This window comes from Theobroma cacao, chromosome 6 (genome assembly GCF_053813885.1).
Source record: "Theobroma cacao isolate CCN51 chromosome 6, ASM5381388v1, whole genome shotgun sequence".
Lineage (NCBI taxonomy): Eukaryota > Viridiplantae > Streptophyta > Magnoliopsida > Malvales > Malvaceae > Theobroma > Theobroma cacao.
In genome coordinates, this window is record NC_142644.1 from 22,014,655 (window position 1) to 22,041,112 (window position 26,458).

Sequence of the window (26,458 nt, forward strand, 5' to 3'; positions counted from 1 at the left end):
AAACAAATATCTTAAAAGCAGGTAACGAGAAGATTGTATATCAAAATGCATTTGCACATTGGACCATCAATCTTATTCCATTATAGATGAATACAAAAATATGCCATTTCTTCTTTGGAATTTATATAACCACACTACAAGCAGTAGCTAATTAAAACATGACAAACCGAGGAGATTAAGAATAGCGTATTAATTACAAGCCCAAAGAAGCCTTTATTCCTTGTAAATGCTAATAATTCGAGGGGCATAAAAGCCAGTAGATGTATTAATTCTGTATCTTCAAGCTGAAGATAGACAATGCAAGTCAGTACTCCTTCCTCGCGTCAAACAATGGCAGAATCCGAGCCAAGAGAGCTACTAATTTTGGCCACAATCGTCCCCTTATCGCATCCAAACACGACTCTGTTATAATAGTAGCAGTGCAAGTAAGGAGAATATATATATATAAATGGCTATAAAGCTCAATTAAACGAGTGTTGGAATCAGAAACATTACATGATCACAAAAGTGTGATATCTTATAAAGGGCAAACCAAGTATCTGCCTAGAAATTGGACCTTCTAAGAGAGAAACAAATATCAGGAACTTACTTGCTAGAACCTTTCATGTAAGCAACAGTCCAGACCCTTTCAAGACCATATTCCAACGTTTTCTCAAGCCTGTAAGTTGGGTCATTTGATTGATCAACAACATTAGAAGCTGTGAAGAAGCAGAGACCAGAATATAATAAAAGATATATAAACTGCATTATGCAACAATTATCGCAGTAGGAGTAGAAAAATTGAGTTCAGTGCAGAAGGCTCAATTTTGGAAGACATAATAATCTGGATTAGAATTAGAAGTTGTTAGTTCCACGAGAAAGTTACCTGCAACTTGTCGTGTCCCATACACCTACAGTTCCGTCCTCAGAACAAGTAATTATATTGGGAAGCTCTGGGTGGCCACATATCGCAGTGACATTATGTGTATGGCCTTCTAGCGTTTGGACGCAACTTTTTGTTTCATAGTCCCATACCTGTTTACACATGATTAATCAGGGCGTGTGTTCAAAAAATTTTAGACCAGATGCAGAAATCAAATCAAACTTATAAAAAGAGTTCTTGGTTGCAAACCTTAGCAGTATAATCATCTGAACCGCTGATTAAATATGGTTTATTAGCAGCCACGAAGAATTCAATGCAGTTGATCCCTTTCGCATGTGCATCCAATGTAAAATTGGGAGAAGCGGAATCCATATTCCAAATCTGAAAATTGGAGGACATTGGCAGACCATAAACAACACTTTCAAAATAATTGAAACAATGTAACAACTGTTTGCAATAAATCAGCAGGTCCTCAGCAGGTACCTTTATGGTGCAGTCAAGTGACGCACTAGCAAAAGTATTGAGGTCTTTGGGGTTGAATGCAACTTGCATCACATAATGTCCATGGCCCTCGAAGATCCTACTGCAGATCCAACCCTTCTCCCAGTCCCACAGCTTTATAAGCTTGTCATCCGAGGATGACAGAATAAACGGGAGGGTTGGATGAATAGCCAGGCTCCTAATGAAATCAGTATGTGCCTCGATTTCTTTGATCATTTCCATTGTATCGTAGTTGTATACACGAATAAATCCGTCATCAGCCCCAACAACAATCCAGTTTTCTCGCACTATGAACTTTGCAGACCTTGCTGCAACCACATATTCACATGCGTGTTAGAGACTATCCTAGCTAAGAAATGTGAATACTTGTAGACAACAGAAATCACGTCTCCGTACCTGGTGATTCAGTGACCTTGAAGGACTTCTCTATTTTCTGTAGTAGCATTTGAAATTTGAGTTAGTACTAGTAAAAAACTTAATAAAGTTGTGGTTCCTTTTTTCATCATTTTTATTTTTTATTTCTCCTAATGTCTTCTTACCTGTAACTGGTAGTCCCAAATACAGACATTTCCAGAATACAAAGCGGCTAAAATCCTGCATGAAAAGTTGTCATGCAAAATGCTTTAGTACCCTGAAATTGCAATGATCCTCCCACTCGGTTCCTAGCAATATTGCTATCTCTTCTGGTGATCGGTATATGTTTAAACTGTAGAGGGTAAGAAGCAAGAAATGGATTTCGGAAGGAGGAGGGAGGGAAAATATATGAGCATATGGGCAAAGAAACGTTTACATTACCATGGTTTGGTGGGATGTAGATCCACAGATTTCACTCTCTCTGAAGTTTGAACGAATTCTTTCTGTACCAAAGATTATTTTCAGCAAACTCAGTAAAACAGCTAGATTGATAATACATAAGTATGTATTTCAAACAGAGAGAGGAAAGAAGCAGCAGCAGGTTACAGGATACCTCAATTATAAGTGACAGTGCCTGCCTCATTCCAAATAGTCATGCAAATCCGGGGAAAAACACAAAATTATCAAGTATAATAATAATAAAACATCAAATTTCTAAGTTTGGAAATCAAAAAAAAAAATGAAAAGTAATATCTCACCATTTTCAAAGTTGGTTTTGGCAAAAGAGAATGGCTGTTTAAACTGCAATTTCTTGTAACTGAATTGAATTGTGTAAAATGGACATTCAAACAATTCTTTATATAAGCGTGGGAAGCTTTGCCATTAAGGAAACTGATTGTGTTTTTGTTTTACAAATCTAGCGTCGCCAAAGACTCTTCAGTACTTCCCTATGTTACATCATTCCATGTGCCCTTGTCCGTTGATTATTAGGACGCGTTAGAATCAAGGGTCAAGATTAAATTTTTTAGGTGCTTCATTGCCTTTGACAAGTCGCAAAATGAAAGAGGAAAATAGAAGGAAAGGTCACGTGGCTTTGACTTTCTCTATGTGGGTAATTGTGATTTTCTTTTCAATTTCCATGGGAAGAGTTCATTGCATCTCTTTTACAGCATATCAATTTTGTCTCCACATAATGACAGCACCTCGACACAAATTTAATAAGGAGTAATTTGAATTTCAAGCTCAGCTGTTTTATAGAAAAGCCAATTTGACCATTGATTGGGCAATAAATCAATCTAAAAATAAAAAATTTAACTCTTACAATCGTAAATTAGACGGTTTGAAAATGATGACAGATGATAATCGTCAAGCTTTATTTATGATGTTATATGATTACACTTTAATCACTCTTCATATAAAATCTAAATTCATCAATACTTATAACCTCCATCTGTATTAATATTCATCCTTGAATAGAGTTGGATTGCAAGCACCTCTCTAGCTTAGTTATAACTCTTGTCTATACCATTGGAGTTACAGAGTATATTCCACTCTACGTATCCCTAGGCAGTGTGAACCTGTTATTCTAGTGTGCAAACTGTTTATAATCAATAATATTTCTCTTAGTGGCCAAAGAAAAAGAAACAGCAATAACATTTTACTTTCTTTAGGCCACCTGCAACTTATACACTTCAAACTTCCAAGGCAATCTTTAATTTTTATTTTCCACAGAATAAAAAAAAAAAAAAGGAGAATCTTCTATAATTCCTTCTTTGGGCTTTCGCTTTGTGTATTGTTGGCCTATGCTAGATTTCATGATGGATTGTATGATTGACCAGTACAGCTACTGTTGATTTACCATCCACATTTAGCCTACAGGAACAAAGCCCATCATATACATTACCAGGCCCAGATGTATAATTTCTTAATAGCCTGTTAAATTTTAGTACGCCTAATCTGGCTTTTCTTCTTATGAATACGTGCGTACGTTGCACACAGGTCTCTTTTCATTTTTTTTTCCTTTAATATGATTTTTTTTATGGCTTTCACATGGTTAAAGTAGAAAATCGCTTGGAGACTACCTTTCACTTACGTAACTAGAGTATGATCCGTGTGCAACACATAAACCTCTTTGCACTCTCTTTATTTGCTCCAACATATTTGCTCTTATCACTCTTTGCCCTCTACGTGATCCACTCTGAAAACCCATTGGGATTTCTTTTTAAATATGTTATTGATATATATATGTAAGTTTTTCTCTATCCAAAGAAGAACAACAAAGAAGTGTGCTGCTGCTAAAATGAATCGTATATATTAGCATAAAGCAAAGAACAGTACGTATGAAAGAGATCCTGTACATTAATATTGTACGTCGTAACTTGAGTTTGGTCAACACAAACATAGATATTTATGATTAAATTTATATTTGATGCACTATTAGTATTTATTTATTATTAATTAAAATTTTTTATTAATGAGAGAAATATTTGATTTATTGATAGTGTATAAGTACTATACATTGACAATATATTAAGTATGAATTCTTTATAGTTTTCAACAAAACAAATCTATAGTTTTATACTATAAACAAGAAGACAAATTGGTGGTTAGACCAAACAATTTTGCATCTCCTCATTGCTTGTCTCATTCCCTGCCAAATGTGGCAGTAGTTCTAAGCTTCCTGCTGTATATTGTGTAGGAAATGTAAATCTCAGTTATGTTACCTTAAAAACTTGTGCTCTTCGAAAATGTAGATACTCTGCTTCATTTCATGCACAAGCTTGTATATATATTATATTTTAATTCTTTGATCTGGTGTTGTTTGCTTGAACATGCTATTTCTGGTGCAACATGCCATTATAGCTCCATATATTTACAAGAAGTTATGCATATTTGACTCATTAAAGATTTCAACGTTACCACATAGGAAATTTGGAAGTAGCATAAGCAGTAACAATAAGTCAAAAACATTATTATTGTTTTTCTAAGATATGATTTTGGGACAGACAAGAGGGATAGTCCTCTCCTATTTGGCAAATTTCTCCTTTCAATCTCAAAATTCGAACCTGAGGTCTTCAACTTGGAGTCTCAAATACTGAGTTCTAAAGGATGGGGTGTCCCCTTGAGGCTAATGACATTCTATATAGGAGACGTTTTCCTTCTTGTTAGGACTGTTCTGTTATCTCTACTGCTAGTAATAGCAGATTTGCTACAGCTTTATTCTCTTTCAGATAATGAATTCTTCCTGTCTCTTGGCTTTGCTTTTCTTGGAAAGGAAGAATAGCCAGCAAGCCGGCAAAGAAGTCTTGTTAGCATGCCTGCATGATGATTATCAATTGTTCAAAATGCTGTTAGTACAACGAGCCAGTTATTGGTCTTGTAGTCAATATGAACCTGGATGAATCTACTGAATTCTTGATCAGATATGAAGCTTAAGATTTTATTTTATTTCGTTTATTAGGGCATGTTAGCCTTTGATTATTTGGAATAATTCATGCCGTTATCAGCTATACTTGCCATTGGCAGTGAGTGAGTGCCCTAACGTTGTTTTCAGAAGATAAAACTAGAAACAAAAAAAGAAATACCTGCTTGTACTGCTGTTGCTGCTGCTGTTATCATCTCTGTTTTTATGATCCCTCCGGATGAAAATCCTTTTAACCCACCGTTGCTTTTCGTCAGGCTTCCCAGATCCCTCAGAGGATGGACTAGGGGAAACCTTGGAGCTATTTTCAGCCTTTGATTCTTCTTGAAACTTAGAGAACTTGGGAAAAACATCTTTATTAAGAAACTATCAGCCTCCATACCTCCACTTCTGCTTATCGGACCTGCCTTTCTTTTCTTCCTTTTCTTCTTCTTTTGTTTCTTTGTCTGAGCTTCTGTTTCAGAACAAAAGCTTTCATCTTCAGAAACAGCTTTCCCTTTGACCTCCTCTGATGCGTGTTGTTCATCAACCATATCTTTCAAAGAAAGCTCGTAGCTAAACTCAGGCATGTTACGAATCATCTCCATGAGCTCTTTTCTACCTTCTTCGATTGCTTGTGTTTGTGTTGCAGGGGAAAGATTTACTGTAAAAATAGTTGTTTGGAAGCAGAGGAGAAGCATCTGTCACCTTATTGGCTCTCCACAACGGCGAGGAGCAATCGCCAAACCTTTCCTCCACACATGCTTGAACTTGAAACTCAATTTCACAGCCATCTATGCTGTTCAAGGTGTCATAATACCAGGTTTTACGTGCACTCCAGAAATCAAATTCAATATCCCCTGTTCCATCACGATTGCTATGTATCTGATAGGCAGGATTGAAGGAAGAAATCTGATATGCTTTCTATTTTCGTTGTTTTATTCGAACAGAAAGAGGGAGAGATGAAGCCTTCTTTTTGCTAGTCAATATTTTTAGTTCTAGTTAATTTGATGCTCAATTGCATAGATTTATTCGTCAATTTTTTTGGAGGGTTGATTTTCTGAACCTGCTTGTGTAATTTTTGCAGGGTACTAGTTGTGTTGCTCCAAATTATATGGCGCTGCAGTGTGACATTAAGGAGAGGATGAGAGGTATCCTTATTGACTGGCTGATAGAGGTATGCAAACTGTTGCATTAATTGACTTGCATCTTGGTTAGGAAGTGAATTAGGTAGAATCCTGGGAATTGAAAATCCATCGTCAATGAGCATTATGGAATGATAGGTTCACTACAAGTTTGAACTGATGGAGGAGACCTTATATCTGACAGTAAATCTAATCGATAGATTTTTAGCAATTCAACAAGTAGTGAGAAAGAAACTTCAGCTGGTTGGAGTAACAGCCATGCTTCTTGCTTGCAAATATGAAGAAGTTTCTGTTCCTGTTGTAGAGGATCTGATTCTGATTTCTGACAAGGCCTACAGCAGGAAAGAAGTGCCTGATATGGTTTGTAATTCAACATTCAGTTTTCATGATTTCACCCCTATTTTTTTAACATCACTCAATCAGAAATAGGAATGACATGTATTGCCTCTTGATTTGCAAGAGAAATTGATGATCAATACCTTACAATTCAATCTATCTTTTCCTACACCGTATGTGTTTATGAGGAGATTTCTCAAAGACGCTCAATCTAACAAGAGGGTTTTTTACAACAAAACATTGCCATCTTGTATTTATTATCCTGCAATATTGTTAAATGAATCTGAGATGACGTTAATTGTGATCTTAAACCAGCTTGAGCTTTTGTCATTCTTCATGATCGAGCTTTGCCTAGTTGAATATGAAATTCATTTCTTACGAAATTATTTCCAACGGAAATTTTCGTTGGGAAAAAAATTTTAACGGAAAATTCTATGGGAAATTCATTTCATATGGAATTTTTTTCAACGGAATTCTTTTCACAACGGTTTTCAACGGAATTCCAATGGTAGTTAACAAAAATCATATTTTTTCTAACAGATTTCTAACGGAATTTTCAACGAAATTTTTTGTTGAAAATCTGTCGAAAAAAGGTATTTCCAATGAAAATCAGCTTATTTTCAATGAAAATCAGCTTATTTTCAATGAAAATTTTTGTTGGAAATAAGCTGTTTTTGGGTAGTGAGTTAGCTTTTCTAATTCAAATTTTGTTGATGACCTACATACTAAAAGATCTCAAACATGTATGTGTTCACACTTTCAAGGTTCGCAATCAATTAGAAAGCAATTCTCCAATCAATTGTTGCTTTGCCTATAATTGAAGCTCAATATATAGCTATGATTGAGGTAATGGAAAAGGATTTAAGGTTTCGAGGTTTGCTTAGTGATCTTGGTTTTGAGCAAGTACAAATAGTTATAGTTTGTTATATTCAAATTGTCAAACATTTTAATAAAAATCAAATGTTTCATGAAAAAAATTAACACATCCAAGTCAAGTGTAATTCATTTGAGAAATCCTTCTAGAGGTGAGATTCTAGTAAAAAAAATCATTATAATTAAAACTCCGTTAGATATGTTGACTAAGCATTGTTTGGACTTGATTGGTGTTCGTAATACTTCAGGCTTTTTGGTGATAGAGATTTGTTCATAAGGTGTGGCTTGGTGAATTCAAGTCAAAAGTAAAGATTTGTTGCGATAGTTTTAAATTCTACTTGGACTTCAAGATTGGGATACCTTTTTGAGATAGTTTTGAATTTTAGTTAGACTATGATATTGAATACTATTTAGACTAAGATAAAACTCTTATACTCATTATGACGGGGTTAAAAGATATCAATAAATTAAGAGAGATTTATTCTTGTAATATCTGATGTTTTCTTAGTGAATTTTTTTTTATCGTTGTGCCTATGGATCTAAGTCATCAAAAAATAAAAACAAATAAATTTCTTGTGTTTTTGTGAGTATACTTGATTTCTTTCTTCCTTTATTCTGTTGATGGTGTAAGATTTTAACAATTGTTTTGAGATCATTCCACTAATTCTACAAAAAAAAAAAATGAAGAAAACAAATATCTTAAAAGCAGGTAACGAGAAGATTGTATATCAAAATGCATTTGCACATTGGACCATCAATCTTATTCCATTATAGATGAATACAAAAATATGCCATTTCTTCTTTGGAATTTATATAACCACACTACAAGCAGTAGCTAATTAAAACATGACAAACCGAGGAGATTAAGAATAGCGTATTAATTACAAGCCCAAAGAAGCCTTTATTCCTTGTAAATGCTAATAATTCGAGGGGCATAAAAGCCAGTAGATGTATTAATTCTGTATCTTCAAGCTGAAGATAGACAATGCAAGTCAGTACTCCTTCCTCGCGTCAAACAATGGCAGAATCCGAGCCAAGAGAGCTACTAATTTTGGCCACAATCGTCCCCTTATCGCATCCAAACACGACTCTGTTATAATAGTAGCAGTGCAAGTAAGGAGAATATATATATATAAATGGCTATAAAGCTCAATTAAACGAGTGTTGGAATCAGAAACATTACATGATCACAAAAGTGTGATATCTTATAAAGGGCAAACCAAGTATCTGCCTAGAAATTGGACCTTCTAAGAGAGAAACAAATATCAGGAACTTACTTGCTAGAACCTTTCATGTAAGCAACAGTCCAGACCCTTTCAAGACCATATTCCAACGTTTTCTCAAGCCTGTAAGTTGGGTCATTTGATTGATCAACAACATTAGAAGCTGTGAAGAAGCAGAGACCAGAATATAATAAAAGATATATAAACTGCATTATGCAACAATTATCGCAGTAGGAGTAGAAAAATTGAGTTCAGTGCAGAAGGCTCAATTTTGGAAGACATAATAATCTGGATTAGAATTAGAAGTTGTTAGTTCCACGAGAAAGTTACCTGCAACTTGTCGTGTCCCATACACCTACAGTTCCGTCCTCAGAACAAGTAATTATATTGGGAAGCTCTGGGTGGCCACATATCGCAGTGACATTATGTGTATGGCCTTCTAGCGTTTGGACGCAACTTTTTGTTTCATAGTCCCATACCTGTTTACACATGATTAATCAGGGCGTGTGTTCAAAAAATTTTAGACCAGATGCAGAAATCAAATCAAACTTATAAAAAGAGTTCTTGGTTGCAAACCTTAGCAGTATAATCATCTGAACCGCTGATTAAATATGGTTTATTAGCAGCCACGAAGAATTCAATGCAGTTGATCCCTTTCGCATGTGCATCCAATGTAAAATTGGGAGAAGCGGAATCCATATTCCAAATCTGAAAATTGGAGGACATTGGCAGACCATAAACAACACTTTCAAAATAATTGAAACAATGTAACAACTGTTTGCAATAAATCAGCAGGTCCTCAGCAGGTACCTTTATGGTGCAGTCAAGTGACGCACTAGCAAAAGTATTGAGGTCTTTGGGGTTGAATGCAACTTGCATCACATAATGTCCATGGCCCTCGAAGATCCTACTGCAGATCCAACCCTTCTCCCAGTCCCACAGCTTTATAAGCTTGTCATCCGAGGATGACAGAATAAACGGGAGGGTTGGATGAATAGCCAGGCTCCTAATGAAATCAGTATGTGCCTCGATTTCTTTGATCATTTCCATTGTATCGTAGTTGTATACACGAATAAATCCGTCATCAGCCCCAACAACAATCCAGTTTTCTCGCACTATGAACTTTGCAGACCTTGCTGCAACCACATATTCACATGCGTGTTAGAGACTATCCTAGCTAAGAAATGTGAATACTTGTAGACAACAGAAATCACGTCTCCGTACCTGGTGATTCAGTGACCTTGAAGGACTTCTCTATTTTCTGTAGTAGCATTTGAAATTTGAGTTAGTACTAGTAAAAAACTTAATAAAGTTGTGGTTCCTTTTTTCATCATTTTTATTTTTTATTTCTCCTAATGTCTTCTTACCTGTAACTGGTAGTCCCAAATACAGACATTTCCAGAATACAAAGCGGCTAAAATCCTGCATGAAAAGTTGTCATGCAAAATGCTTTAGTACCCTGAAATTGCAATGATCCTCCCACTCGGTTCCTAGCAATATTGCTATCTCTTCTGGTGATCGGTATATGTTTAAACTGTAGAGGGTAAGAAGCAAGAAATGGATTTCGGAAGGAGGAGGGAGGGAAAATATATGAGCATATGGGCAAAGAAACGTTTACATTACCATGGTTTGGTGGGATGTAGATCCACAGATTTCACTCTCTCTGAAGTTTGAACGAATTCTTTCTGTACCAAAGATTATTTTCAGCAAACTCAGTAAAACAGCTAGATTGATAATACATAAGTATGTATTTCAAACAGAGAGAGGAAAGAAGCAGCAGCAGGTTACAGGATACCTCAATTATAAGTGACAGTGCCTGCCTCATTCCAAATAGTCATGCAAATCCGGGGAAAAACACAAAATTATCAAGTATAATAATAATAAAACATCAAATTTCTAAGTTTGGAAATCAAAAAAAAAAATGAAAAGTAATATCTCACCATTTTCAAAGTTGGTTTTGGCAAAAGAGAATGGCTGTTTAAACTGCAATTTCTTGTAACTGAATTGAATTGTGTAAAATGGACATTCAAACAATTCTTTATATAAGCGTGGGAAGCTTTGCCATTAAGGAAACTGATTGTGTTTTTGTTTTACAAATCTAGCGTCGCCAAAGACTCTTCAGTACTTCCCTATGTTACATCATTCCATGTGCCCTTGTCCGTTGATTATTAGGACGCGTTAGAATCAAGGGTCAAGATTAAATTTTTTAGGTGCTTCATTGCCTTTGACAAGTCGCAAAATGAAAGAGGAAAATAGAAGGAAAGGTCACGTGGCTTTGACTTTCTCTATGTGGGTAATTGTGATTTTCTTTTCAATTTCCATGGGAAGAGTTCATTGCATCTCTTTTACAGCATATCAATTTTGTCTCCACATAATGACAGCACCTCGACACAAATTTAATAAGGAGTAATTTGAATTTCAAGCTCAGCTGTTTTATAGAAAAGCCAATTTGACCATTGATTGGGCAATAAATCAATCTAAAAATAAAAAATTTAACTCTTACAATCGTAAATTAGACGGTTTGAAAATGATGACAGATGATAATCGTCAAGCTTTATTTATGATGTTATATGATTACACTTTAATCACTCTTCATATAAAATCTAAATTCATCAATACTTATAACCTCCATCTGTATTAATATTCATCCTTGAATAGAGTTGGATTGCAAGCACCTCTCTAGCTTAGTTATAACTCTTGTCTATACCATTGGAGTTACAGAGTATATTCCACTCTACGTATCCCTAGGCAGTGTGAACCTGTTATTCTAGTGTGCAAACTGTTTATAATCAATAATATTTCTCTTAGTGGCCAAAGAAAAAGAAACAGCAATAACATTTTACTTTCTTTAGGCCACCTGCAACTTATACACTTCAAACTTCCAAGGCAATCTTTAATTTTTATTTTCCACAGAATAAAAAAAAAAAAAAGGAGAATCTTCTATAATTCCTTCTTTGGGCTTTCGCTTTGTGTATTGTTGGCCTATGCTAGATTTCATGATGGATTGTATGATTGACCAGTACAGCTACTGTTGATTTACCATCCACATTTAGCCTACAGGAACAAAGCCCATCATATACATTACCAGGCCCAGATGTATAATTTCTTAATAGCCTGTTAAATTTTAGTACGCCTAATCTGGCTTTTCTTCTTATGAATACGTGCGTACGTTGCACACAGGTCTCTTTTCATTTTTTTTTCCTTTAATATGATTTTTTTTATGGCTTTCACATGGTTAAAGTAGAAAATCGCTTGGAGACTACCTTTCACTTACGTAACTAGAGTATGATCCGTGTGCAACACATAAACCTCTTTGCACTCTCTTTATTTGCTCCAACATATTTGCTCTTATCACTCTTTGCCCTCTACGTGATCCACTCTGAAAACCCATTGGGATTTCTTTTTAAATATGTTATTGATATATATATGTAAGTTTTTCTCTATCCAAAGAAGAACAACAAAGAAGTGTGCTGCTGCTAAAATGAATCGTATATATTAGCATAAAGCAAAGAACAGTACGTATGAAAGAGATCCTGTACATTAATATTGTACGTCGTAACTTGAGTTTGGTCAACACAAACATAGATATTTATGATTAAATTTATATTTGATGCACTATTAGTATTTATTTATTATTAATTAAAATTTTTTATTAATGAGAGAAATATTTGATTTATTGATAGTGTATAAGTACTATACATTGACAATATATTAAGTATGAATTCTTTATAGTTTTCAACAAAACAAATCTATAGTTTTATACTATAAACAAGAAGACAAATTGGTGGTTAGACCAAACAATTTTGCATCTCCTCATTGCTTGTCTCATTCCCTGCCCAATGTGGCAGTAGTTCTAAGCTTTCACAAGCCAACGACTGCTAAAGCTAGTACTTCATTTAGGCCAATTATTTTGCAAAGCCATTGCTCTGCAGCTAGAGGATACTGCTAAATGCTTTTACCATTACTTTGCATTTCTTGGATACCTAACAATGGAACAGTAATCTTGAGTGGACCAAATACAGTAAATGGTGTACGCTGTTTTGGAAAAAAAATAAAAAGAGTACAACATGCACTTCAGCAGAAGTTAAATGCATGTCCGTCTCTATCGCTTTCCCATGGATCTTATGGTGAGAGAGAGACAGCAAATGGGGTACAATAAATCTTACAAGTAATTATAAAAATAATAATATATCAAGTTTTATATATGTAATAATAAAAAAACTTAAAAGTTAAAAAACGAAAACCGTCACCACACATCATTCTCTTTACTTTACTTTTATCAATCTTTCAACAATGTGAAAGTAGAATAATTAAAAACTTAAAAATTTATTATGAAGCATTTTTTAACCAAAGACAAATTTATGAGTCGTGTATTTTGGAAAGGTAAAAAGTGGAAATTAATAGAATCAGTTGGCGATCAGAGCAATCATAATCCGAAACATAAAGAATAAACAATTGGAAAATGGAGACAATGCTGCTTTCTGCCTCGTATGATCCATGTCTCAAAGTCGTTACCAATCTCCATAGCAGTTTAGATAAGTAAGCATCATTTTAATCCTACACCTCCTGTCAAACGGATATGTTCATTAATGATTACATATTTGTATAACTTGTGATTCTATCCTCTGTCAATGCATGTGATCATGCAACTAGTAACTAATCCAACTTCTATGCCAGACACAGATACAGCCCTGAACAAAACAGGATGAAGAAAAAAATGGGCTTAACAAGGCCAACTCCAACTGGTTTGAGATTAATTCTTAATTAATTTAGCATTAGTCTCTCAAATAGCCCCGCACCTGGAAGGTTCATCCCAGAGTTGTGACTTGTCTCTAGAGCATAGACCTATAACACCTACTATGGTTTAAATCAAAATCAAGGTCTTGGTGCCTCCACCACTCAGGCATTTTAATGGCAATAAAACGTGAAGATTCGTTTTTAAATATCTGTATAGATCACCCTAGTTGACTTGGATCAGTTGGAGGCTAAAGTACTCGTAAAATACACAGACGGAAGAAATAAGTCAATCATGGTATGATCATGGATCAGAAACTACATTGTAAAAGTGGTTTGCACAAAATTTGAATTGAATGGAATATACCAAGAATAAACTTGTCCACTCACCCCTCCTTCTCAATGTCTTCTACGATCTTCCCATCTTCATCCCGAGAAGTAGAGTTGGACCCTAGTCAAGCACTACAATGTCACATGATAGCTTGTCCATGCCACTAACAAAATCTTGAGGCCTATCTTGACTTGCCAGATATTCTGCACAAGTCTTTGGAACATTTTTTTTTGTTTTGTTTTCTGCTCTGTATTAGATAAAAATTGGATCTGGCATTGCTTTCCTTGCAAGGACTGATATGCCCACAGACTCGGTCCGTCTCATTGTTCCAAACCAGTGAAAGTGTGTTTTTTTCAGGCGCAGAGCCAAAATGGAGTCTTTATGAAATTCTCTTTCAACTTCCCCTGTAACTGGCATCCTGCAGCAAGCGTGTGGGGCTAGTGTTTGTGTACTTGTCTGTCAAAATTCTTGATTCCTTGCACTTTAGAGGTACGTTTATGATTAAAACAAGTAAATTGCAAACACCAGAGATGCTTATTCAGCCACGTATGTTTGCTTCACAACAGCTCGGTCTAAAAGCATTCGATATAGTCAATAGGTCTTCTAATAGCTTGATGAGGCCTTTTCTCGATGAACTGGTGGGAGGTTAAGGCTTTGTTGTATCATGAAACTGAGTCAAAAAAGGTGCACATTTTTATGCCAAACCAGAGCTTTATTAGGAGTCTTTTATTATTTTTTTAGTGTATTGTGGGTAATTATCAGGTAATTAGGAGCTTTATTGGGCTGCTTTCAAATCGATTACCAGGCGAGTTGAAGAATTTGAAACTTGGCAGATAATGTGGAGATTGTACCGATTGCGCCCTGTGGGGAAATATGGTATACTTTTATACACTGTTGATTTAGTTCCATATTGAGAACCGATTATGCTCTGAAAGATGGAACGGAATTGGAACAAACGTGAACACAGCTGCAAATGGGAGTTTTAAGGCTGTTTTTTTCTGGCTGCAGTTTTTCCGAAGGGACATGTTCTCTGCAAAGACAAGCATACCACTACAACTGCTCATTTTAAAAGTTGAAATAAAAAAACAAAAAAAGAGAACTGAATTTTTAGCATTGAGCTGTTGAAATAATGACCCTTGAAACTGGTCTGGAGTTGCCATAAATATCAGTGAGATTCCCAGTAATGGCACACCGTTTTCAACCCTATGATGGTCCTGCCAACACTGCCACAGAATATTCTTCTCGGTGACTTTTATCGAAAATGATGGCAAGAAAGAAATGGTTGTGGTGAAAGATATTGTGCTTAATTCTGGTTCATCAATTGTGGGAACATATATATTGCTTAACAAATTGCTCTGCCTTTACAATCCATTTATAGGTAGCAATCAAAAGGCGTCTACTTCTCGCCGCATATAGGTGAAGATGTCTTTGTCCTCTCTGTTTTTTGAACATAATAGATAAAAGAGTATACAAGAAAAATAAAAAAGGTTCTTTTGGCTTAAAATACTAGTGGTTGATGATATTGTTTTGTGGCAAGACGAATCACTGGTCGTTCCATACAGCGTAAACTTTTGACTGTCAGCGATTCTTGGCCTGAGGATCAAAACATGAAATTGGCCAGGTACACTTCAACTTTAACGTTCTGACTTTTTCCCCTGTGTTTTGTACTCATATTTTACTCCCCCTCAAAACATGTTGCTGATTATAAAACTATGGGGACCGTGAAAAAGATTAGCCGCCTGGATTACATTTGCCTCCTAATCATCATGCACTTGGACATTTTGACCTTGGTTCTCCACTATATATAACTTGTCTGCTGCCTGCTATCAATAAAATTAAAAGAAAAAAAATAAAAGAGTATTGATCAACAGAAATACAATACAAGAAGACTGGAGAGACTATGTTTTTTGATAAAGTAAAGGGTGAGTAAGTTGATTAATGGACCAATGACTTTATACCCTTCTCCCACTTTATTGCATAAGAAATATTTCGGTTCACTTCGAGATCTAAGGGAAGAACAGATAAAACGGTATAGGAGCAGATGGCCTTGCCTTCCATTGTATAAATTAGGCAATGAATGTATATACGGGGGACAAGCTATATCTTCATTAATTATTATCATTGTATGCATTGCCTTCCATATCACTCCACTGTGTTTATACATTCCATATCATTAATTATTAGCATAATTGTTTATCATCATTCCTAATCATCATTGATTATTATCACTCCATTAATTGCTGTTCGCAACACATTGGAAGTTGGAACTATATCTTTTTATTTCCAAAAAACTTGTAAGCACTTGCACCAAGATGCCTCAAAGTCAAGTGGAGTAAAGCAGCTTATCTTATGCTAATGTAAGGGCCAAGAACTAGATAACCCTAATTCACAAGCCTTAAAAACATGTTAGTTTCTTGTCTGTTCTAATCATCCATTATCATATGCTGTCCAGTGCAGAAAGGATTGCTGAAGCATAGAATTGTGGGGGACAAGCATATTTGCTTGAGCCACCAGCTATATAAATATATATCCTTCAATGCAAGTCAACTGTAACTATATTTTTGCAGCCTTACACCTTGGCTTCATAAAGCAAAATCCCTCCTCTTTGACCACATTAGGAACAGATATTGTTGCCTTCCTCATTGCTTTCACATCACCCTAACGCGATACGTAACCAAAATGTACTCAATTATGACCATGATCAGCTTCTTCTTCGGTTCTCTGCCAATTTAGTTCAGCTTCTGCATTTCACTATGTGAGGCTCAGCTTTATTTTAGTGTCAACGTGTTTCCATACATTATCTTCCCACAAATTATTTGTAGCACTGATCAGGACATGAATAACAGTTGACACGACACATGCGCAATGAACCAAAATTAGATCAATACTATATCAGTACCACTAAACAACCAAGTTGCTCTACGTTGTCCTTCTATTGATTCGACTTTCAATTATTAGATTGACTATTGGTCAAATTGGAACCAACCAGTTTGTAACCAAAAGTAAGACAAGCAGACTGGTTTCGTTAGCAATCTTCTTTTGTTTTTTATATAAAATGTGCACGGTTATATTAAATGTTATGTCTTTCTCTGATGTTTCCTTCTCTAGCAAAAGCAAAGCACTTATAGTCAAATGCATACCGCTGCAGGGTAATTCAGGACTACTTCACGATATCCAATTGTTAAGAGTTAGGTTCTTGGAGACTTCTTCCTTTGCTATTGTGATGGTGACATGATTTTCAAAAGATCACTCCTCGTGGTTGCTTTTAGCAAAATTCAATATTGGCTGGTTAGTAATTTGATTATTAAGATTGACAACTTCACAGATATTTGTGTAAGACCAGCGTGCAATTAAGATTCATTGGTAGGAGAAAAACTACAACCAGACATCATGATGAATACACATTGAACAAGCATTCTAGCAGTATATTATATTAAGGTTAATATTTCATTTTGATTTTGTGTTAGTTTATGTAAAAATAGCGTCAACCCATATCAAGAGTGAAGCGCTGCCTTGATGGTCAAAAAGTTGCTATTGCATGAAAGGAAATAAAAGAGATTAAAAAGGATGTAATTGTCTGCCTCGAAACACCATACACAAGCAATGGCTTTGTAGAGTAGAGAATAAAAACGTAGGCAAAAAGTAAAGAAGGAAAAAGCTAGAAAAAGGGTTAGGCCAGAATCTTTTTCTATTTGGAGCAAAAGCTAGCATCGATTAGACGGTCTGGATTGAGTGCGCATTCTTGTTTGAAGGGAAGCTAAAAGTGGAAGTTGGATATTCCCATATTCCTCTACAAGAAGCGATTATCAACCTGAAAATTGTCACATTAATCTTATTTAATTAATTCTGATAGGGCCAGGGGCCATGCTACAAAACTTGAACCAACAAGCCAAAAGTCACAATAGTGATAATATTGACCTAACTCTCCCTACTTATAAACTTTATTTCGGGGAGCCTCTGCTTCTATATATATATATATATATAGCTTCCCCAGGACCCTCCTGAAAGGACAGCTTGCAGTTTAAGCAGCTGCATTTGGGCGGTAGATGGCCCTTTCCAACTTTACAAATTTCTCAACACTCAATGTATACTTCTCTTTCTACCAACATATATAGATACTCTTACTTTAATTCGGTAATCTCTTTGTTTCTGTGTCAAAAGTGAGAAACAAAGAAAGGGAAAGAAGGAGGATTTATAATTGATGGCAATTCCTTTTTAGAGTAACCTAACCTTTGGGAATTAATCAATGTCAAAGGACATATCGTTAGAAAGATTTCAAACAAATACTCCTTTTTGTAAGGCAGTTGGGTTGGAATGTTACCTGTTCTTCTTTACATCTTTTTTGGGCAAGGCATTAGCCACAACACTACAAAAATATAGAACACCATTTCTATTTCCTAAAGTTTGTTTCCCAAAATTTCCCAATAAAAAAGTTAATAATGTGCTTAAATCTATCGATTGAAGGCAGTAAAAGTTAATATGAGATTTATATTAAGTTAATTATGTTTGATAAATAACAAACTTTCATAAAAGTATAATAATAAACTTATACTTAAATATGAGATTTATACTAAGTTAATGATGTTTAATAAATAACTTACTTTCATAAAAATAAGTAAATAATTTGAAAATATGAACATACCATGGGGTCAAAATTAACTAATTTGAAAAATCACGTCAGATAATCGATAGTTTTTACCGTTCAGTGATCAAAACATTAGCTTTTATCAATATTAGTGGTCAAAACATAATTTTTTTAAATTGAGTGATTAAAATAAATTTTATTTAAAAATTTAAGTGAATAAATGAGTATTTTATTTTATTATAAAAATATGTATATCTTCGATGGAATAATGTCAAGCTCATATAAAATCGGTTGCCAACTAAGCCAAGGAAAATGTAGTTGCAGCTGAGAGAAAATTTTACATAAACCCTTCGTTCCGTTCTAAATGAATGCGAAAATTATTGAAATGAATGCGAAAATTATTGAATAATAGTTTGTCTTTTCTTGGTGATACAAAACACAATGATCTAATTTAACATGTAATAATTAATAATTGTTAACCAAACATAATAAGTCTGTATCACGGGTAATGAAACCATTCCGCTAATTAAATCATCGTCATGATCTTCAACATAATTCTAAATGCTATCTTATACCATCTTCAAGCCTCGAATCTTGATAATACCCAAAAAAATGCAAAGTGTTTCAGAGGGAGAAAAACTTTAGGCTGCATTTTAATTAAAAAAAAAAGAAGAAGAAGAAGGATAATATTGATTATGCATGCTAATCCAATTGTGTTAGGATTTCATGTATAAACGTATGCTCAATTTACATAGAATCATTTTTGTTTATACTTATTAGACAAATTAAATCTAAAATAATTTTAGTAAATAGTTGATTTTGGTCACTACCCAATTCTCTTTAAAAGTGTTTTAAAGAGATAGCAGCGAAGCAACTTGGAATAACTGGCAAAGTTCACGAGTTATTTTCATCTTAAGATGTTCTGGAGAATTTGATTGAGTAGCTCAGATATAGAGATAGTTAAGAGGTTATTTTCATCTTAAGATGTTTCGGAGAATTTGATTTGGTAGCTCAGATATGGAGATAGTTAAGAGATCTTCCTTTTAATCTTTTTCTAAAATACGAGTGTTTTCTCCTCTTATCTTGTTCTCTTGTATTTATTTACATATACATTTTTCTCTTGTACCTGTTCACGTAGCTTTTTTCTTTCTTAACTTGTCTTGTATAGCTTTTCACGTATACTTCTTCTCTATTACCTTCTATTTAAGAACAAATCTTATTACACACAATCACTTCAACAATTACATAATGAGTTTTTAACCATTACTCATTATATGCAATAAAATCATCATTTTAATATCCTCATAATGGATTATAGTAACGATTACTTTACATAATAATGTCATTCATTGCACACATTAAAATCTATTCTTAAGTGACTGCCACTTAACATTTCATTTGGGGAGCTTCACTTTTCCAAAGCTATAACATTTTCACTTAAAGCTTTTCTCTTTAACTTCTCTCTTGAACACTTCTACTTAGTGCTTTTCAACTTCACTCTATCACTCATCTATTCTTTATCTTACTCTACTACTTCGACTATACAGTTATTCTACCACTTGCTTATTCTTTACCTATTCTAAATCTTACCCAACTACTTTGGCAATATAGTTATTCTACCGCTTGCCTATTCTTTACTTATCCTCAATTATTACTCTACTATTTATCTATTCACTTCCACTTACCATAACACTCAAAGTATGTTTGGTTTACAAAATGGAATAAGGTGGGAATAGAATAACCAATGCCGAGAGAATGAAATAAAGAAGAAATAATTATTGTATAATTTAATTTATAGGAATGGAATAAGACAAGAATTGCTATTATGACTTGTTTTAATGCTTGGTTGACAAGAATAGTTTTAGGAATAACCAATGAATAAGTAATAAATGATAAAAATATCTTTTATTATAATATATAATTATTTTATTTTTATTTTTAAAATATTAATAATTTATAATTAAAATTTTTACTTGATGTAGTGCGCTTTGTAATCGAATTTGGCCACTAAAGTGCCAGATCGGCTTTTCCCATGACTGGATCCAGCTAGGGAGTGCTAGATCGGCACTTCTTACAACCAAATATGGTGAGGCAATGCCAATCAGCATTTCTCGCAATCGATATGGTGCCATTGCCGCCCTCTGTTGAAGAACTTTAGAGAGAAGGAAAAAGGTGAAAGATGGGTAGAAAGAGAAAGAAAATCTATGTTATGACAATAATTTTTAAATATATTTAAGGATAATTTTATCCAATAAAGTTTTTGACCTATTCTCCATCTTTGGAATAGCTATTATTGAGGTCCTCTTGGTAATGAGAGTCATTTATGAGGAATGGCAATTCCTGTGAAGCAAACAAGTTATTAGAGGAGATTAATTAGAAATAGGAGAATGACTATTCTATTCCCAACCAAATACTTATAGTAACTACTCCAATCTTCTTCTTCACAAACAAGTTATTAGAGGAGATTAATTAGAAATAGGAGAATGGCTATTCTATTTCCAACCAAGCGCTCAGAGTGACTACTCCAATCTTCTTCTATATCTCTTCCGGTACATCCTTTTTTACTTGTTTACCATGTTTTCTCTCCCTTTCACAAAGAACCCCATTACAAGTTCATACGACAATAAAAATCTTCTGATATATCTACCAGTCACATGGTTAAATATTTTGGCAAAAAATTCTTCCATGAAAACAAATGGCACCAAGCCTATCTTTAATGCTGGAATATAAAACCCAAAAACCGTTCACAAAAAAAATGAATACATAAACCCAAAAAACATTAATTAGAAAGGAGAAGAAAAAAAGAATCGAGAGTCATAAATAGAGTCTAAAGTAGTGTAATTACACAGAATCAAATGGAAAAGTGCTGACTGGGGCCCATCAAAAATACTTACTCCACATTCAGTTTAGAGGCATTAATTCCCATGGCAGTGAAACCCCAAAAAAGATGAAGACCAATCTACTCCATTCAACCAAATACAAACAACTGCCCAATAACTACCGTCTGCCAGGTACCCTGCCCTTTTCTCTCCTCTATAAATCCAAAGCCACGCTAAACTTTGTTCTTCACCAAAAAATAAGAGCTTGGTTTTTCTTCTACTCTGCTAAAACTAAAAGAAAAAAAAGAAATGGGTGCAAACTCTAACAGGGTGGAAGATTTCTCTAGCCATAATGGCAGTGCTGCAACAACAACAACTCTCAAGGTTTCAACAGAGATACCAATGCCGCCACCTGAGGCAATGGAGATACACAACGTTTGCCTGCCACCACAGAAAACCACTTTCCAGAAGCTAAAACACAGGCTTTCTGAGATATTCTTCCCTGATGATCCTCTCTACAGATTCAAGAAGCAAACATGGCGTAAGAAACTGGTTTTGGGACTTCAGTGTTTGTTCCCAATATTCCAGTGGGGGCCTGAGTATAATCTCAGCCTGTTCAGGTCTGATATCATTTCTGGTCTCACCATTGCTAGCCTTGCAATCCCACAGGTAATTATCGTGAACACAAAAGCACAATAGCATCTCTCTCTTTCTCACTCTCCCATGGCTGTTCATGGGTTTTTGTCATCTAATTAGGATCAGTGGACATGTTTCTGAATATATTCCATTACTTTTGGATCATTAGAGTGGCTCAGTTTTAAAAAAGTTTATCAGTGAATAAGTAAGTGTGGCTTATGTGAACTGGATTTTTGTTTTTATATATAGTTTTTAATAATAAAATAAATTTGTTTTTATTGTTGTCATATTCTAAATAAAAAAAGAATTATGTTGGTCTGAACTTATCTAAACATGATTTGTGTTCTCAATAGTCAATCCTCTTGTGAATTTAATTCAATGTCCTGCTGTGCTTGATATCACATGCTAATGATTTTTGGATCTCAAACATGATATTACTGGGTCATTGGATTAAACAAATCATATTGTGGATCAAATAAATATTTAAATTATTATTTTTTTTTTTTTTACAAAATTCTTCATTGAAAAAACTCCTTACTCTTTGACAATAATCTATTTTGTTTTGGAGGACTGCAGGGAATCAGTTATGCAAAGCTTGCAAATTTGCCACCTATTATTGGACTATGTTAGTATCATAACCAGAACTACTTTATCTCCTAATTGAATTCGGTAATGGATAAATGAAATAAAATTAAGTTTTATTAATATGAGTTTTCCATTAATTCATGCAGATTCAAGCTTTATTCCCCCATTGATTTATTCTGTCCTTGGAAGTTCTAGACATCTTGCTGTTGGTCCAGTGTCCATCGCATCCTTGGTCATGGGCACAATGTTAAGTGAAAGTGTTTCCCCTGTTGAAGAGCCAATTCTCTACCTAAAATTGGCCTTCACTGCAACCTTCTTTGCTGGTTTATTTCAGGCATCTTTGGGTCTGTTAAGGTATCCTTTCTTTTTTCATGTCCTAAGTGGAAATATACAAGTTTGATAGTTAAGTGGAAGAGTAAATTTATTTTTGCTCATTTTTCTTGAGGATCAGTTGATGGTGACATCCTTAAGATTACTGGAAACAACTGTTGCCACAATGCAATTCCCTTCACAGTGGAAAAGAGTCTGATATGCATTTTCTTTTTGTCTTAATACCTTTTAAAACATAGGCGTTCCTAACTTTTATTCACCATATTCGGATTATCAGAAGAATTCCTAGGCATATTGGACTATAGACAAAAGCCACTTCATTATCTATTAGTATCTAATTGATTCTGGTTCATAATTTACAGGTTAGGCTTCGTGATTGATTTTCTGTCCAAGGCAACTCTTATTGGATTCATGGCTGGAGCAGCAGTCATTGTGTCCTTACAGCAGCTGAAAGGGTTGCTTGGAATTGTTCATTTTACTGGCAAGATGCAACTCATTCCTGTTATGACCTCTGTATTTGACCATAGAAAAGAGGTAAGTGCCTTCATCAAGGCAGAGCAATGTACACTTTCTTTTTTGTTTCCTTCTTTTTTAAATAATTAGGTGTCAGCAATAGGGGTGAAGAATGTCAACTAAGCTAGTATTTAGAAGCATCTTGAAAGTGCTCTTCTCGCTTTTTGGCCAAAGAAAGTGTAGCGGGTGATTATTGTCCGAAGGGGGCACTTGACAAATGCTTCTATAATCATTACGTAGGATAAGTTTTACAAATGACAATCTACCGCTTTGTTTAAATCCAATAAACTCAACCACTGAATTAATTACTAGAAGGCAAGTGCCCTTTAATAGATTCTGTATATCTTCTGTTCATTTTTATTTAGTTTAATTTAAATGCTTATAATTGCTTCAGGTAGAAAGAGACATATTCTCTTTCATAAAATGCTTTTCAATAAAAACTTTCTAATGGTATTATTGGTTAAATTCATCTGCAGTGGTCCTGGCAAACTGTTGGATTGGGATCCATCTTCCTGTTGTTTCTGTTGACAACAAGGCATATCGTAAGCATCTCTATTTTAGTTACCAACAAGATGATTTGTGCTGATTGTAGCTTAGTTCTTTGAGTTTTGATGTTTGAAAATATTGATGCAGAGCATGAGGAAACCAAAGCTTTTCTGGGTATCAGCAGCCGCCCCGTTAACATCAGTGATTCTCTCAACTCTTTTTGTCTTCTGCGTTAAATCAAAAGCTCATGGAATCTCAATTGTAAGAAGTGATGCTACGTTCTACTTTTATGTAAAAGAAAATCTTTTGAAAAATTCTCTCGAATCTAAGCTGTCTTTCCTATTCTCTTCCACAGATTGGCCAATTGCAAAAGGGTTTGAATCCACCTTCATTGAACATGCTGTACTTTAATGGCCAATATCTTGCATTAGCTATCAAGACTGGCATTATCACTGGGATCTTGTCGCTCACTGTAAGCTTTTCTTTAATCAGCATTGTCATTGATGTCTTCTTTGATATCTTAAATCCTTACCAAACATTATTGGACAACATAGACATAACTTTTTATGGATGCCCCTACCCTTCCTTACAATTGTGTGTGGATTTGAATGACTATGCATCCTTGTTCTTGAAATCTAATTTCTGTTTAGTCTTTCTAATATCCAAATGGTTTTTATGTTTTGTAGGAAGGAATTGCAGTGGGAAGGACATTTGCTTCTCTAAGGAACTACCAAGTTGATGGAAACAAAGAAATGATGGCTATTGGCCTCATGAACATTGCTGGTTCTTGCACTTCATGTTATGTTACAACAGGTTGTTACTCTTTTATATTTGTCTTAATAAACAAAAGTGGTGCTGAGCATCTAAAACTATTCTCTTCAACGTGTCTTTCAGGATCATTTTCTCGATCTGCAGTAAATTATAATGCTGGAGCACAAACAGCAGTCTCTAACATAGTATTAGCTACAGCAGTGCTTGTGACTCTGCTGTTTCTCATGCCACTGTTTTACTACACCCCTAATGTCATCTTAGGAGCCATCATCATAACAGCAGTGATTGGGCTTATTGATTATCAAGCCGCATACAAATTGTGGAAAGTTGACAAACTCGATTTCCTGGCTTGTGTTTGCTCCTTCTTTGGGGTTCTTTTCATATCTGTTCCTTTGGGACTTGCCATTGCCGTAAGCATTTAACTTTGTAGTGATTACCTTCATCTCTCTTCTCTTGAGCATTATTTTTATTAAAGCATCAAAATGGAATAGAAGCAATGAAATTTGACAATTTTTTTGGTTGGTATCGAATGCCTCGGCCTGAAAATGCAGGTTGGAGTTTCTGTATTCAAGATTCTCTTGCATGTCACCAGGCCAAACACTTTGGTCTTGGGGAATATTCCAAGAACAGAGATATACCAAAGCCTCAACCGATACAGAGAAGCTTCAAGGGTCCCTTCGTTTCTCATACTGGCCATTGAATCTCCGATCTACTTTGCAAATTCGACTTATCTACAGGAGAGGTATGTATACGAGTGTGAGGTAGGCTGAATGTTTAATTAGTGTAGCAGATTTAAAACAGAGCATCCTGTGGACTGAAGGAATTTCTTTGCTATAGGATATTAAGATGGGTTCGAGAGGAGGAAGAATGGATTAAGGCAAACCGTGAAAGCACTTTGAAATGTATAATCATTGACATGACTGGTGAGTTTGTCCAGAAACTCTTTGCTGATTCTTGTAAAACACTGTCATGATTAATCCTTTCATTTAGAAGAAAAAAACGACTCTAGGTTGTGAAATATGATTACCAAGAATTTCCAAGTGTGTTTCGCTAACAGAACGGTCTTGCAATTTCGTCAGCTGTCACAGCCATAGATACAAGCGGCATCGACATGGTATGTGAACTAAGAAAGATGCTGGAGAAAAGATCACTTCAGGTAATTATAGTCGCCAATGCATTTTTCTTTCTAAGCTTAAAGGTTAACTGTTTGCTTATATGGTGATGTTTCCATTGTAGCTTGTGTTGGTAAATCCTGTGGGAAGTGTGACGGAAAAGTTGCATCACTCCAAAATCTTGGAGTCGTTTGGAATGAATGCCTTCTATCTCACAGTCGGGAAAGCCGTGGCAGATGTCTCAGCTTCATGGAAGCCTCAGCCATGACTTTGTAGATTTGTAGTTTTTACTTTTCATTTTGCGAGAAACCCAAATTAGTTGATCATTATGCTTTGGTTTGGTGAAGAAATGAAAGTTGAACTTCTTCTACTTATGCAGTCGACCAAACCAAGTTGAAGCCCCCTCCCCTGTTGTTCCAAATTTATCTGCTCATTGCAAATGGATGTAAGAAATTAAATCAATTTTGATGTTAATAAATCAACTTATTTTGGGTTTTAACCAGCCCAAGTCACAAAGTTGTCATCATCTTCGACTGGCTAGACATGAGAGAATTGACATCGATCTCAAGTTTGAGTTCTGGAAACTTACGATTTGACACAGTTAAGAATCCAAGAGCTTCAAAGAAAATCATATGGATGTTAATCTCACAAGTTTCTTAATCCTTCATGTCGCAGCTAAGGGCAACATTTTATGATATTCACCATGACAACCAAGCCCCTAAAACAACTCAAGCTGAAGAAACAATTTGCTTTGTGCATCTTGCGAATGAAATCGCTGTTCTAGTTTTTCCTAAAGCCATTGACAACTACCAACTGTAAACAAAAGTTTCCCCGCCACAGTTCATTAAAGCATTAGTCCACA

At 35.0% G+C, this 26,458-nt stretch overlaps 3 protein-coding genes and 2 pseudogenes across 4 annotated transcripts; 2 read left to right on the top strand and 3 right to left on the bottom strand.

The window, feature by feature from the left end:
• Positions 1–33: 33 nt before the first annotated feature.
• LOC18595887 (coatomer subunit beta'-1-like) lies at positions 34–2,592 on the bottom strand. Its single transcript, XM_018123096.2, has 10 exons — positions 2,476–2,592; positions 2,331–2,351; positions 2,159–2,220; positions 1,903–1,957; positions 1,760–1,796; positions 1,346–1,671; positions 1,112–1,243; positions 866–1,014; positions 590–658; positions 34–402 (listed from the first exon to the last, which is right to left on the bottom strand). The coding sequence occupies exons 1-10, from the start codon at positions 2,476–2,478 to the stop codon at positions 324–326; spliced, it is 933 nt and encodes a 310-aa protein (XP_017978585.2). The 5' UTR covers positions 2,479–2,592; the 3' UTR covers positions 34–323.
• A 2,141-nt stretch (positions 2,593–4,733) lies between these two features.
• Positions 4,734–6,141, bottom strand: LOC18595884 (uncharacterized; annotated as a pseudogene). The gene is made up of 3 exons (XR_016027169.1): positions 6,132–6,141; positions 5,302–6,037; positions 4,734–5,034 (listed from the first exon to the last, which is right to left on the bottom strand). The product of XR_016027169.1 is annotated as an uncharacterized LOC18595884 (transcript).
• Positions 6,142–6,197: 56 nt separating this feature from the next.
• Positions 6,198–7,021, top strand: LOC148762162 (cyclin-B2-3 pseudogene; annotated as a pseudogene).
• A 1,171-nt stretch (positions 7,022–8,192) lies between these two features.
• On the bottom strand, positions 8,193–10,751 carry LOC148762163 (coatomer subunit beta'-1-like). The gene is made up of 10 exons (XM_088807394.1): positions 10,635–10,751; positions 10,490–10,510; positions 10,318–10,379; positions 10,062–10,116; positions 9,919–9,955; positions 9,505–9,830; positions 9,271–9,402; positions 9,025–9,173; positions 8,749–8,817; positions 8,193–8,561 (listed from the first exon to the last, which is right to left on the bottom strand). Exons 1-10 carry the CDS (start codon positions 10,635–10,637, stop codon positions 8,483–8,485), a joined length of 933 nt encoding a protein of 310 aa, XP_088663520.1. The 5' UTR covers positions 10,638–10,751; the 3' UTR covers positions 8,193–8,482.
• A 10,439-nt stretch (positions 10,752–21,190) lies between these two features.
• Positions 21,191–26,112, top strand: SULTR3;4 (sulfate transporter 3;4). The gene is made up of 13 exons (XM_007024028.3): positions 21,191–21,832; positions 22,376–22,424; positions 22,531–22,738; positions 23,077–23,248; positions 23,704–23,769; positions 23,861–23,974; positions 24,069–24,185; positions 24,400–24,526; positions 24,608–24,894; positions 25,036–25,226; positions 25,322–25,407; positions 25,564–25,640; positions 25,721–26,112. The coding sequence occupies exons 1-13, from the start codon at positions 21,473–21,475 to the stop codon at positions 25,862–25,864; spliced, it is 1,998 nt and encodes a 665-aa protein (XP_007024090.3). The 5' UTR covers positions 21,191–21,472; the 3' UTR covers positions 25,865–26,112.
• Positions 26,113–26,458: the final 346 nt, after the last annotated feature.